This window comes from Halichoerus grypus, chromosome 9, assembly GCF_964656455.1.
Source record: "Halichoerus grypus chromosome 9, mHalGry1.hap1.1, whole genome shotgun sequence".
In the NCBI taxonomy this organism is placed as follows: domain Eukaryota; kingdom Metazoa; phylum Chordata; class Mammalia; order Carnivora; family Phocidae; genus Halichoerus; species Halichoerus grypus.
The window spans coordinates 143,630,110-143,645,769 of record NC_135720.1 but is presented as its reverse complement, the minus strand read 5'-3'; the positions used below and the strand labels follow the sequence as shown (position 1 = coordinate 143,645,769).

Genomic DNA, 15,660 nt, shown 5'->3' with positions numbered 1-15,660 from the left:
TGTTTCAGCCTTGGCAGCTTATAGGTTTCCAGGAAGGCCTCCATTTCATCCAGATTGCTCAGTTTATTGACATATAGTTGTTGATAATAATTTCTAATAATTGTTTCTATTTCCTTGGTGTTAGTCGTGACCTCTCCCCTTTCATTCATAATTTTATTAATTTGGGTCCTTTCTCTTTCCTTTGGATAAGTCTGGCCAGTGGTTTATCGATCTTATTAATTCTTTCAAAGAACAAACTTCTAGTTTCGTTGATCTGCTCTACTGTGTTTCTGGTTTCTAATTCATTGATTTCTGCTCTAATTTTAATTATTTCTCTTCTAATGCGTGGCTTAGGCATCATTTGTTGCTTTTTCTCTAGTTCTTTAAGGTGTAGAGTTAGTTGGTGAATTCGGGATTTTTCTATTTTTTTGAGTGAGGCTTGGATGGCTATGTATTTCCCCCTTAGGACCACCTTTGCAGTATCCCATAGGTTTTGGACTGATGTGTTTTTGTTCTCATTGATTTCCATGAATTGTTTAAGTTCTTCTTTGATTTCCTGGTTGACCCAAACATTCTTGAGCAGAGTGGTCTTTAGCTTCCAAGTGTTTGAATTTCTGCCAAATTTTTTCTTGTGATTGAGTTCCAGTTTTAGAGCATTGTGGTCTGAGAATATGCAGGGAATAATCTCAATCTTTTGGTATCAGTTGAGACCTGATCTGTGACCCAATATGTGGTCTATTCTGGAGAAAGTTCCATGTGCGCTCAAGAATGAGTATTCTGTTGTTTTAGGGTGAAATGGTCTGTAAATATCTATGAGGTCCATCTGGTCCAATGTATCATTCAAAGCTCTTGTTTCCTTGTTGATCTTCTGCTTAGATGATCTGTCCATTGCTGAGAGTGGAGTATTGAGGTCTTCTACAATTAACGTATTGTTATCAATATGACTCTTTATTTTGGTTAACAGTTGGCTTATGTAGATGGCTGCTCCCATGTTGGGGGCATAGATATTTACAATTGTTAGATCTTCTTGTTGGATAGACCCTTTAAGAATGATATAGTGTCCTTCTGTGTCTCTTATTACAGACTTTAGTTTAAAATCTAATTTTTCCAGGACGCCTGGGTGGCTCAGTTGGTTAAGCGACTGCCTTCGGCTCAGGTCATGATCCCGGAGTCCCAGGATCGAGTCCCGCATCGGGCTCCCTGCTCAGCGAGGAGCCTGCTTCTCCCTCTGACCCTACCCCCTCTCATGTACTCTCTCTCTCTCTCTCATTCTCGCTCTCTCAAATAAATAAATAAATCTTTAAAAAAAAAAATCTAATTTTTCTGATATAAGAATTGCTACCCCAGCTTTCTTTTGAGGTCCGCTGGCATGGAAGATGGATCTCCATCCCTTCACTTTCAGTCTGGATGTATCTTTAGGTTCAAAATGAGTCTCTTGTAGACAGCATATGGATGGGTCCTGTCTTTTTATCCAATCTGCAACCCTGTGCCGTTTTATGGGAGCGTTTAGGCCATTCACGTTGAGAGTGATTATTGAAAGATATGAATTAATTGTCATCATGTTGCCTGTGAAGACGTTGTTTTTATAGATTGTCCCTGTAAATTTCTGTTGTAGATCACTCTTGGGGTCTTCCTCCTTTTATAGAACCCCCCTTAATATTTCTTGCAGGACTGGCTTAGTGGTCACATATTCTTTCAGTTTCTGCTGGTCATGGAAGCTCTGCATCTCTCCATCCATTCTAAATGACAGCCTTGCTGGATAAAGTATTGTTGGTTGTATGTTCTTCTCATTTAGTACCCTGAATATGTCTTGCCAGTCCTTTCTGGCTTGCCAGGTCTCTGGATAGGTCTGACGTTATTCTGATGTTCCTCCCTCTGTACATAAGGAATCTCTTCCCCCTAACTGCCCTTAAGATGGTTTCCTTGGTTCTAAGATTTGCAAGTTTTACTATTACATGCCGGGGTGTTGGCCTGTTTTCCTTGATCTTGGGAGGGGTCCTCTTTGCCTCTAGGACTCAAATGTTTGTTTCATTCCCCAGATTAGGAACATTCTCAGCTACGATTTGCTCAAATACATCTTCTAGTCCTCTCTCTCTCTCTCCACTCCCCCTCCGGGATTCCAATTATTCTGACATTGGAACGCCTCATGGTGTCATTTATTTCTCTGATTCTATTTTCATGGATTCTGAGTTGTTTTTCCCTGGCCTCCTCTTTTCCCTTTTTATCTATTATATTGTCTTCCAGGTCGCTTATTCTCTCTTCTGTCTCAGTTACCCTAGCTGTTAGATTATCTGGATTGGATTGGATCTCATTGATAGCATTTTTAAGTTCTGCCAATTCAGCTTTCATTTCTGCCCTTAGAGACTCTATGTTGCCATTAATTGATTTCTCCATTCTAGCCATTGTCTTCACAATTGCTAGCCTGAATTCCATCTCCGACATCTTGGTTATATCTGCATCCATTTGTAAATCTGTAGCATAAGTCATAATCTCTGAGTCTTTTCTATTTTGGGGGCTCCTCCTCCTAGTCATTCTGTTGATGGGTGTTTGAGGGAATGTATAGAGTCCAAATTACTGACCAGAACCCAAGCAAGATGCACCTGTTTTCTTGGGACCTTAGGGTGGCTGGCCTCTTGTTTTCCCAGCCTGTCTTATGCGGGAGGGGCCTGCCGCGATGTTACTCAGGCAACCCTGTTCTGCTGGAGTTGCCCTGCGCCCCTGTGGCGGGGGATGGGCTCAGCGGGAATCAGTTTTTGGGGCTTTTGTTCTCTGGCGACTTTCCCTGGCGGCTTTCCACTTCTCTTCCACGAGTCAGAGCAGAAGAGAACATTTCCAACCCTCTGCCTCAGAGCAGAGAGATCGCAGTCTGTTCTTCAGTGAGCTCTCCAGGCCACACCGTCTCCGTTTCTGTCTGTGCTGCTATAAACTGCAGCGGCCTGGGTTGTGCGCCCCTCCGCAGCGCCCCCAGTCCTGCCTCCAGGTCGGGGCACGTCTCGCCCTTTGTGCTTCTAAAACCACCAGCCGCTCCCAGTTCGTTCAGGCAACCCCGCCGGTCTGGTTTTCCACCCCGGGGGCTGCCCTAAAGTTCTTTCCCGACGCTACTGGTCTGTGAGTCTGTGCCCGTCCGCAGCGCATTAGGCTGTCACTCACCGGCGGTGTAGGATCCCCATGGCCAGGCTCCCTCCCGCCGCCGTTTATCCTCCGATATCTGCCCGCAGAATCACGGCTCTCCGCTTCATACCTCAAAACCAACCGCCTGCGATATTCTGTTTGTAGAGATCCAGATCTTCTTGCATCTCAGGCTGGTTTCGTGGGTGCTCAGAGTGGTCTGGTGGATATCCAGCTCAATTCCGGGGACCGGTTGAAATAGGGTCCCCTACTCCTCCGCCATCTTTCCTTCCCCTCAACTAAGCTTTTAGATATGTTTCCTAGATATATGCCTCCTTATTGTTACTTCATTTTTTATATAAAAAAATCTATTCCAATTAACAAAACAATTTTATTTCATATATATAAACACTTATTTTGTCCTTGATGAAACCCTTCATTTCTTCATTCGTATTCAAATTACCTTCTCTCTTCTTCTGGGATATGGCTATCAATTTTTGATTTTTTATTATCTGATAAATTAATCAACCACTCAAAGAAAACTGTATTGGATATCCATTATGTGCAGAGCACTGACAGAGGATCTGGGACGATAAAGGCAATGACTTCCCACCTCTCTTTCCTCCTTCCAGTAAGATCCAGAACTTCTCCTTGGGTTGAATTTGCCCAGTAATTATTCAGTTTTTATTTGTTTGTTTTAAGTAATCTCTCTGTCCAATATGGGGCTTGAAGTTATAACTCTGAGATCAGGAGTTGCATGCTCTACCAACTGAGCCAATCAAGTGCCCCCAGGTTTGTTTGTTTTTTTTAATTTTATTTTTTATTTTTAAGATTTTATTTATTTGACAGAGAGAGACACAGCAAGAGAGGTAACACAAGCAGGGGGAGTGGGAGAGGAAGAAGCAGGCTTCCTGTGGAGCAGGGAGCCCGATGCAGGGCTCGATCCCAGGACCCTGGGATCATGACCTGAGCCGAAGGCAGACGCTTAACGAATGAGCCACCCAGGTGCCCCTGTTCCTTTTATTTTAATGAGACTTTGTTCTGTTTGATTTTTGGCAATCTCATTTGTTTTTTAAAGGCATTGGTTACATAATTAATTCAACCTGGTAGGTGAGGAATAAATAAATACACTTAGGAGAAGTTACAACTTTTTTTGAACACTTGTGCACTGTTGGTGGGAATGCAAAGTGGTGCAGTCACTGTGGAAAGCAGTATAGAAGTTCCTCAAAAAGTTAAAAATAGAAATACCATATGATCCAATAATTATACCACTGTGTATTTACCCAAAGAAAACAAAAATACTAATTTGAAAAGATATATGTACTCCATGTTTATTGCAGCATTATTTGTAATAGCTAAGATCCAGAAGCAATCTAAGTGTCCATTAATAAACAATGGATAAGGAAGATGTGATATATAAATATCATTACTCAGCCATAAAAATGATGAAATTGTGCCATTGCAACAACATAGATGGATGTAGAGGGTATTATGCTAAGTGAAATAAATCGGACAGAGAAAGACAAATACCATATGATCTCACTTATATGTGGAATCTCAAAAACAAAACAAATAAATAAAACTAAAAGCAGAATCACACCTATAAATACAGAGAACAAACTGATGGTTTCCAGGGTGAAGGGGTTTGGGAGGGTGAGCAAAATGGGTGAAGGGGAGTGGGAGGTACAGGCTTCCAGTTATGGAATGAATAAGTAAAGATAATAAAAGGCACAGCACAGGGAATATGATCGGTGACATTGTAATAACATCGTATGGTGGTTGTGTGGTGACAGATGGTAGCTACACTTGTGAGCACAGCATAACGTATAGATAAACTGAGTCACTATGTTGTACACCTGAAACTAAGGTACCATTATGTGTCAACTGTACTCAAATAAAAACATTAAAAAAAGAAGTTACAATTTTCCAAGTTGGAAAGAATTTTAGGAGGTTTTTCTGTAAATCCCCTCAATTTCTGGACAAAGAATCAGTACAGAGAAGGTAGGGGCTTTTCCTGATATCACACAGCTATTACGTGGGAAACTGTATCTTCCATCATGAATTCTGAGTTTAAACCTGGATCAGGATATGGAGCTTGAGGGCAGCCTGAGACAGGACAGCATATAATGAGTGACTATAGAGGAATTATCAGGGTAACCAGGATGCCAGTCCTGGTGACTGAGAGGTCAGTTGATCCCTTTTTTAGAAGTGGAGAAGCCAAAAGGAAAAGCTCCTGTTTTGGGTTGAATCATGCCCTCCCCCAAAGATATGTTCATGTCCCAACACCTGGTGTATGTGAATGTGACTTTATTTGAAAATAGAGTCTTTGCACATGTAATCGAATTTAAATGAGGTCATGCATGATGAAGGTGGGCTTTAATCCAAAATGTTCAATGTCCTTATAAGAAGGGAAAACAGACACAGACACAGATACAAGGAGAACACCAGGTGACCACAGAGACAAAGATTGGAACAACGATGAATCTATAAGTCAAAGAATGCCAAGGATTGGGGCACCATGGCTCAGCCAGTTAGACATTCGAGGCTTGATTTCAGCTCAGGTCATGATCTCAGGGTTGTGAGATCGAGTCCCGCATAGGCTCTGTGCTGGGCATGGTTCTTCCTTAAGATTCTCTCCCTCTACCACTGTTCCTCCCCTCCCTTCTCTCCCTCTCTAAAAACAAAGAAAGAAAGAAAAAAACAAAACAAGCACTAAGGATTGCTGACAACACTATAAGCTAAGAGAAAGGCATAGAACACATTCTCCTTTAGAACCTTCCAAGAGAGGGTGTCCTGGATGACACCTGATTTTGGACTCGCCTCCAGAACCATGAAGAGAGTAAGTGTCTTGTTTAAGTCCGCAGTGTGTGGTACTTTTTATGTCAGCCCCAGGAAATGAATACAGCCACTTTTGGTGGGGGAGACATATTAACTGTAAATATCCATGTAGATATGTCAGGATTCACAATGGACGGTGTAAGATTCTACTTGGAGAGAGGACTCAGAGCTTGATACCCTTTGACAATTATTCTTTGGTGGTTCAGTTGAAGTATCATCATTTTTAAAGGGGGAAATGGCTAAAAAGAGAACTAAAGGTAAAGGACATAGAGTTTTAAAAGAACCAGAATTGTAATGGTTGCTGCCAAGTGAGTATATCTAGGCTGAATAGTTTCATGAAGACCATTTCAAGCAGAGAGTGGCCGATAACATAGCTCAATGCAGGGTGACTGGGAAAATGCACTGCAGAAAAAGTGTGACTTCAGTCAGAACTATTAGTTCTTTGCATTTATGTTGTGCTTTCTAATTTATTAGGAATTTTCACATTCTCTATATTATTTATTTCCCATAGCACCAAGAGTCGACATTATCAACATTGTCATTGTCTTCAGAGACCATTATGTACAGGTGAGCACACTCTGGAACAGGGAGGTTAAATTCTTTTCTTGAAATGTCACAGTTTTAAATAATGGGGCCAAAATGTGGACCTAGACATACAGACTCAAAATTATGTTCTTTCCATGGAACTTTGGGATATTTTAAAATTGCTTTTAATAAGCCCCTACTCTTACCAGGTAGAGACTAACGGTTACCAAAAGTCAGTGATCAACTGTTCTTAATGTTTTAGTCAGCATGCTGAGCATTCCAAGATCTCCTCACTGTGATTACAAACTTTATGTTTATAATTTATAATGTTAAGGTGTTAATAATGTAGAGAATTTAATTACACAAGAATTATAGGGTTGGTCCCCAAATGGCCAAAGTTAAAAGAATTTTAATGTATGAAAATAGAAGTTGGCTCAAACTGTTTTAGGTTTCCTTGTATATTCAGCAGCCTGAGCAGGGATTTGTTCAGTGGTCAAGTATTCAAAGAAGCTTCCCAATTTTGGAAACTTCCTAATGCATGTATCTTGTGCACATGTACATGATTGTGTGTTTGGGAGTGGGAGGGAGCGGATAAGGGAAAATGTACCCAGTGATTTATGGCCTCTTTCCACACGTTTGGGCTTCTAGTGCTCTCAGTTATATCCTCATCACAATCACTATACCCAGTTGCTTTAGGTTCCAGAAAATTCCCACCAAGATGAAATAGTTTGGGAGCATCCTTCAAGAACCCCACAGGGGCAGTGGAATACTCAGCTCCAGACTGGGAGAATGTTTCCATGAAAGCCTCAGAGTCATGCCTTGTGCAGAAGAGGGTGAGGGACTGTGTGGTATGTTGAACAGGGAGCGAGCACGTTTGTTACCACTGACTCTGGATGGAAATACAGGTGACCCTATGCACGATGTCCTACCCTTTGTGTAAGATGGGCATGTGTGTGAAAGTTCCTTCTATAAGTGAACTACCTCTGAGTATGGAATAATTAAAAAAGATGCTTGCTCTGCAGTCTGGCACTGTATTTTACCTCACTTGTTATGATTTCAATCCATTCTGAGCTTTTTGTACCTTGAGAATTCTATTGCCCATCATTTCGTTGTTTTCTCTGTCATTCTGTCATTTTCCTCCTGTTTTCACTTTTAGGGAGTATTCTCTGTTTTCTGTGTAACTGGAATCTCTGTATGTATGTCCTGTCTCTTTCAGCTTTTGTCATTTGTCCTTTTAGATTTGTCGTCTGTCTCTTTCCCTTTTCTTGGAGGCTTTTCCTTTTCACGTTCCCCACTTAGGCTCTTCATCTGTTTATCCAGTGGTAACCACAGATCCCAACACAGGGCAGCAGTGCAGGGGCGGTGGGATCTCACTTAGTAGGAAGGTTGTGCTATTCCCACTGCTTCCCTCAGATGGAGGACAAGTAATGAGGAAGAAGATCAGAGAGCTGGGAACAATTCAGAGACCAGAAGTAGCCTGTTGGAGAATGTACTGAGCTGGTGGCAATTTGGATCTTTGAGATGAAAGACTGTCCTCACAATTGCAGCTTTGCAGAGAGGATGGTGTCCAGGCTTCTGCTGGAGAAACATTCCTGCTGCTTCCTTTTTCAATTATGTTGCTTTTCTGTAAAATCTTATTTTGATAGGTATTCATTGTAGTCCACGTGTGTGATTCCTTACAAGTCCTTGATAGTGTATCTTTTTTGTCTAAAGTTAGCTTTTTCAAAGGTGATTTTATCAGCCACTTTCATCCTTTTAAAAAATACTCTTCATCATTTATATTATTTTTATATAGTGTCTTTGTTTCTTGCTTTCTTACTGTCATAGGTATAATACTGGGTATAACACTGTCATATAAAAATATGACATATAAATTGACTGACATATAAATTGTTTAATTTAAAGAATCATGGAAAAGTGAATGGTCATGATATTGACACCCTTCACTAGAACCTGGACAGAACCTCAGAGTCTACTCAACTTCATACCTTTCTCTCTATTTTGATCTTGACTTTGTTATAATCAGCCTTTTGATATCATTTTCAGTTTTTACTATAATTTTTTACTCTAACTATATAGTCTTACCCATATTTGAATTCATAAAGAATAATTTGTTTTACTTGTTTTTGAGCTTTATGTAGAGGGAAGGATTACTTTGTAACTTGCATCATTTGCTCAGCACTTTGTGTGAAAAACACTTCTATTTGTTTAGCTGATGTTCTTTAGCAGGCTCCACACCCAGCGTGGAGCCCAGCACAGAGCTTGAACTCATGACCCTGAGATCAAGAGTCAGATCCTTAAGGGAGTGAGCCATCGAGGTGTCCCTGTTTAGCTAAGGTTTATTCATATTGTTGTAGAGTACTCTTTTATAATAACAGGGCACAATTTACCTAGTTTACCATTATAAGCATTTGGATTGTTTCTAGTTTCCATTAATACAAACAATGCTGCTGTTGGCCGTTCTTATATGCGTATCTTGGAGTAGGTGCCTGAGCGTTATCCTAGATAATATTGAATCTAGGATGTAAGTGTGGGTCAGCATTACTAGATAAGGCCACACTATTATCAAAGCCATTTGAGCGTGTAAGGCTGCCAGGGGGATGCAAAGTGTGATAGCAGGTAATAGCAGGACTGTGATTCCCTCCCTCTTCAAAGGACACCCTGGCTATAGAGTTTGCCAATTCTCCCTCTAACTCCCAGGAGGGAATCTAACTGCTTTGGGAATAACTGAGAAAATTCAAATCTAAGAACATTTTTAGCAGGAAGTAGTTTATCTCTTCTGGTTGAACATGATAAATGAAATTGAAACTTATGGACCTACGAGAAATAGCCACAAACCACCCATCAACTTCCTTCTATCTTTCTGTAGTGATTATTTTAATTAACCTGGTAAAGTCAAAATCATTTGGAACTTAAATGCAAAGACTGGTTGAATTTAAATAAACCATGTATGTTTTATTAAAAACACAGATAATGTTTTTTAAAGATTTTACTGATTTATTTTAGAGAGAGCAAACATGAGAAAGGGGAGGGGCAGAGGTAGAGGGAGAAGCAGACTCCCTGCCGAGCAGGGGGCCTGATGTGGAGCTCAATTCCAGGACCCTGAGATCATGACCTGAGCCAAAGGCAGATGCTTAACTGACTGAGCAACCCAGATCCCCAAAACACAGATAATTTTTATAAAAATTGTTTGAGTACATCATTTTTTTTTAAAGATTTTATTTATTTATGTATTAGAGAGCGAGAGAGAGAGACAGCATCAGAGGGGAGAAGGTCAGAGGGAGAAGCAGGCTCCCCGCTGAGCTGGGAGCCTGATGTGGGACTCGATCCCAGGACTCCAGGATCATGACCTGAGCTGAAGGCAGTCGCTTAACCAACTGAGCCACCCAGGCGCCCTTGAGTACATCATTAAAACCTGTGGATATAAACTGAAGAGTGTTTTAGAGGATTTGAGTTTTTTTTTTTCCTTTGCCACATTAGAAGTTTGGTAGAATTTGGTTGCCTCCTTTATATTCATGGTAAAGATAAGAATTGCCTAAATATTAGCTCTGTGATCCCATATATATGATGGTTATGAATGAAATTAAGAATTTATTTACATATTTACATTAAAATTAAGTAACTGAATAGACTCTTACTTATATATTTAGATGTAAATATTTGGGCAATTGTGACAAAAAAACTCTTAAGTGTTTTGTAAAACATGTAGGTCATTCATAGATGTGAACAAGGTGGTTGGGGAGATCTAGGGAGTTATTTGTCCTCTGTGAAATATATGAAATAACAAAAGAGACAGATGAGGTCTCCTCAGGCTTTGTCCTTGATCATCCTTCTCCCTGAGGACTGCCATCTCTGGACCGCTCAGTGACAGGGGCTCATTAACAGTGTGGGCATCTGCTCCCCAGAGACGTCAGCCAGGGAAACACATTTGGTTCTCAGTGCCAGCCCAGCCACAGCTGAGCGTCACAGCACCCTCTCCTGTGCTCATAAGGGTCTCCCTGTCATACAGGCAGGTCATCGTATTCGGGAAACCATAGTGAGAGTTTGCAAGGGACTTCACCTCCTACCTCCTAGAGGCAAAGTGTTGATCTCTGTCCACCTGAAGACTCGTGAAGTTATCGTGAGAAAACATCCTTTCGCTTAGGAAAAATCTGTGGATAACCCAGTGCTGGTATAGTCAACCTTTGCATTTACTGCATGCAACTGATTCTACATGTCCAAGGGCCAATCCCCATTACTGTCTGTAGGCAGTGACTTGGAAAGGAGGTAGGGAAATAGCTTGGAACCCACAGAGAGGGTGAACAAAGGTGAGTGAAATGACACTTGGTTGCTGTGTTGCTTTAGGAATTGGAAGTTAGTTTATTTTCAGTTGCAATTGTTCTTGAAACAGAAAAGCTGTATTGGTTTGCATATATGGTCCATTGTCTAAAGGAACAGACCATGGAAATTCACCAAATATAAGAACTAAATTTAGTTGTTCATTAGAGACTCCACCAAGTTGTTCCCACACATTTCATTCTACTGTAGTACATTCAGGATGCATATGGGGAAAATAATTTAAATATGCATATTTAATGGTAATAAAATATGTCCTTCAGTAGTAGAATAAGAGAGTATGCATATGTGTAAAAGTATTAGACTATATGCTTCCATGCTTTCTCTTGGTCCTTATTGTCTGTGAAATTAGATGGTATTTTTTCTCTATACATAAAACTCATTGTCAGTATTTATAGTTTCTAAATGGTCATTTTCTCCCTTAGGAGTTACTAAAATATCTAAAATATAAAATATTATGGAGTTTTAAATATACTATGTTGTAAATACAACAGAAGTTCCATTTTGTGAATATTGTGTCAGTGCTTCTCTATTTTGACATTATTTTAATAAGAAATGGTGATCATTCAAGTGAGTACAAATACCAATCTGAAGACAAAAGGTAGGAAGAATCCTGAGTGTTTAATTGATGAATTAGGCAAATGACAAGTTCTGTGTGTGTGTGTGTGTGTGTGTGATTGCACTGAGGTGATGTGTAAGGTACACTGGGTTCCATCCTTCTATCCTTGCCCAGGATCCTGAATGGACTCTTGTATGAATGCTGTTGATGACCTGCTCAGATGCTCTCTACCTGGCTGCTGATCCAATCCACTCCCTATGTGTTAGGAATATGGGCTGCAAGGTTCACAGCCATTCTCTTCTTCAGAAATTTGCCCTCAAGTGAAAGGGAACCACTTTGCCAGGTGGTCTCAGGAACAGGGTGGGGGCAGCTCACAGCCAGTGACAGACTCATGGGGTAGACAAAAGGCTGCCAATGTCAAGGCAGGACTAAATCTGATGCAATTCATATAGAGGGGACTGTTCTGAAATATCTGAGGTCACCTCAGACCTATGAGCCAGATGCATCATTAAAGCAATAGTGATTCAGTTGTAGCCCTGAGGCTGTAGAAACTTTGCCTGCACTATTTCAGGATTCATTCAGGAACTGGATAGGGCAGGGTTTGTATGTGAAATATATCAGTGAATGTTACGTATTTGAAATATCTTCAATATAGACATTGTCTTGAGATCTTTGGTCTTTACAATGTGTAGTTTGCATACTAAACATCTAGTTTATGGAAATATGTATTCTTCCATTAAATTTTTAGATTTATATGTCAGCATTGAACACTTACGGTAATTGCTCTATCATCTTATGTGTGCTGGTATTAAGCATTTAACTTCTTTCATTTGATGCCTGTTCTCTTAATTATTATTGTAAAAATGTATTTTTGTGAGATGTCATTTCCCATTATATTCTTTTTTTGATGGTAATTATTACTTAGAATGCCGTCTTCTTTTGTTTTGTAGAATCTAATTATTGTTATCCTACCTAATAACATTTTTCTCTCTCTCTATGTAACATGTGGTTTTTTCAATTACTTAGTCTTTATATGCAAAGTAATAATTTATGTATGGATTTGTAACTTGATTTTTCTATATATCACATCATGATATTTAGTAGGGACACCATTCTGTGCACCTGTACCTAGAACGGATGTGTTTCATACTTCCAGCCAGTATTATATAGATAGTTTGTCTTAGAGGAATCAATGTTTCTTACTCCATTCAGTAGTTTGATGCTTACCTACACATAGATGATGGTTAGTCTAATTACACAATTTTTAAAATGTGGTAAGAAGGAAATGAAATGTAATTTCTTATTAACCTTAGTCTAGACATACTCTTTCTCCTGGAAGATGTGTTCTGTGGTGGTGCCCAGAGATTGGAGATGGTTGGATGCTGAGGAGGGGAGGAGGAAGGGAAAATAGTGACCCAATCAGGAGAACATACTCTGGAGAATCGATGGGAGAATGCAATGCACAGCCTGATCTTTCTCATATGCAGTATTACTAAATGATAATAATTTTCCTGAATGGAATGAGAAAGAAAAATAAAAGTAGGATAAAAAGGATAAAAAGTAAAACTATGACATGAGTATTCTAGTTCCCTCCCTTGTGCTCTCCAGCAAGGCACCAGAAGCAATTGTAACATTCAGAGACAATCACATTCTTTTTTATTAGTGGGCATCTGCTTTGCCTGTTATTTTATTTTCAACCTAAAATCATATTTGTTATTATACCTGTTAGATTGGTAGTCATTCAGCATTCTTTTAGATATATGTATACACACATACATATATAATCCTATAAAGCAGCAAATCATTTGTACAAGATCATCTCGCCAGAGTTTTATCTTTTCTCACCTGACTTCTTAGTCCTTATGGATAATATAATTTGGGGTACTGGTTGGAATAGGGTCCCCTACTCCTCCACCATCCTTTCCCCCCTCAGTACATCATTTATTTAAATAGTTACTGATAAAATCCCACGGCCCTGTCTCTAACATGATAGATCCATTCCCCAACAATGGTTTATTATTTAAAGATTTCTTTTAAAAATTGCTAAATGCTTGATCCTGCAGGAAACATGTGATAACAGAGGATGGAACAGAAAAATGGCAGTTCTTTCACTGGGTTTATCCTGCTGGGTTTCTCTGATCGGCCTCAACTGGAGCTAGTCCTCTTTGTGGTTCTTCTGGTCTTCTATCTGTTCACTCTGCTGGGAAACACCACCATCATTGCCTTGTCCCACCTGGACCCACATCTTCAGACTCCCATGTACTTTTTCCTCTCCAACCTAAGCTTTCTGGACCTGTGTTACACGACCAGCACTGTCCCGCAGCTCCTGGTTCATCTCAAGGGAGCAGACAAGTCTATCTCCTTTGGTGGCTGTGTGGCTCAGCTCTTCATTTCCCTAGGGTTGGGATGCACAGAATGCATTCTCTTAGGGGTCATGGCATTGGACCGCTATGCAGCCATCTGCAGGCCCCTGCAGTACACAGTGATCATGCACCCCCGTCTCTGTGCCCTCATGGCTTCTGCATCGTGGTCTCTTGGTTTTGCCAACTCCTCATTGCAGACAATGCTCATCTTCATTGTACCACTTTGTGGGAGAAATAAAATAGACCATTTCTTTTGTGAGATCCCCCCACTGCTCAAGCTTGCCTGTGTTGACACCACTGTGTATGAATCTGAGATGTTCTTCGTCAGTGTGATCATTCTCCTCATACCTGTGGCATTAATCATCTTCTCCTATGGTTGGATTGTCAGGGCAGTCTTAAGAATAAAGTCATCTGCAGGGCAGAGGAAAGTGTTTGGGACATGTGGGTCCCACATCACAGTGGTCTCCCTGTTCTATGGCACGGCCATCTATGCTTACCTCCAGCCCAGCAACAACTACTCCCAGGATCAGGGCAAGTTCATTTCTCTGTTCTACACCATCGTCACCCCCATGGTCAACCCTGTCATATATACACTGAGGAACAAGGATGTGACGGGAGCAATGAAGAAGGTGCTTTGGAGGGGCCATGGCTCCAGATGACTGGGCAGAAAGACCCTTTGATGGAAGATGTTGAATGCCAGAGCACTTAAGATGATTGTGTCCCCCCCTCCATGTCATCCAAAGTTTCCTCTGACAACTCTCAAGGGACTTTCCTTACCTGATTCTTTTATGCAAGTGAGTGCTCAAAATCTAAGTCCATAGACTCATGCGGCCTCCAGAGATGCTGCCTTAGTGTCCCCAGAGCACCTGCATCATATTGTTATTTTAAAAAGCTCCACCGGTTTTTCTTATTTCCCCCCAATATAGAAACATAGTTTCATTTCTACTTAGAAGAAGACATTCAGGAACATATCATAAAGGCATAGGGAAACTAAGAATACAAGCCACTAAAACACTGTAATAAGCATTAACATTTTAGCATTTTTAGCAATTTGTTGGAGGCATGTCATTCTTGCATTGTGATCATGGCTCTATTAAGAGGTCCATAGGTTGACTGTATCACAGCTTTTTCAAAGAAATAGGTGGGCAACTGCGAGGAAAAGAAATCTTTAGTTCAAAGAAAATCCTGCTAACATCAATCCTGATGAAGTATATTTAAATCTTCTCTTCATACCATTTAATAATTTCTTTGATCCAGGCATCAACTGATCAATGCTTTTGTATCTCAAACCTGCCAAATCCCCACATAATTTGAATGCAGGAACATATTATAAAAAAAAAAAGGAAAATACCTCTTATTCCCAGGAAATCCCATGTTCTCTGGAGCTTACCAGATTCACTAGCAGGAAATTTGAAGAAGAAATAAAATATATATTAATTATTAAACATCTCCATGTGTCTAAACTTTACAAATAGCCGTCTCAGTTTGAATTATTGTCATACAATTCTGAATTAGGTAATGAATATAAACAGCCCAGAACAATTGAATCTGACATTGTAGCCCTTTGATCTTAACTCAAACTCAGTTTGCACATAAATGTGTTTTGGGGTACGGGTCTGGGTTTTTGTATATGTGTATTGTCACAAACAGTGTATTTTCCCATGGAGGCTGGAGCTTTGGCAATGCCATCTTCATAGAAATGTTTCTGAGTTTTGGTAGGTTTTCCCAACATGTAGCCCAGTGCAGGTAAATGTGTTTGTGTCTTGGACTGGACACAAATACATAACAAGTGTACTGTTCCCTATCCTGACAGCTAACTAGCATCCTTCAGGGCCTTGAACCCCCCTGAGCTGGTCATGCTCATGACAAGTGATCTTTGTATAGAGACAGCATGTGGAGGCTGGAAATGCCAGCCAGGGGAGATTATGCACACGGTCAGGTTCTCTGTGCATT

At 40.4% G+C, this 15,660-nt stretch overlaps 1 protein-coding gene across 1 annotated transcript in view; it reads left to right on the top strand.

Annotated features, from left to right (window-relative positions):
- Positions 1 to 14,834, top strand: part of LOC118547504 (olfactory receptor 2B8-like) — an 87,883-nt gene extending 73,049 nt beyond the window's left edge. Inside the window, exons 3-4 of the mRNA XM_078055822.1 lie at positions 6,437 to 6,492; positions 13,408 to 14,834. Of these exons, the coding sequence (XP_077911948.1) occupies positions 13,428 to 14,366 (939 nt within the window). The 5' untranslated portion in view covers positions 6,437 to 6,492; positions 13,408 to 13,427 and the 3' untranslated portion in view covers positions 14,367 to 14,834. The remainder of the gene's footprint in view (positions 1 to 6,436; positions 6,493 to 13,407) is intronic.
- Positions 14,835 to 15,660: the final 826 nt, after the last annotated feature.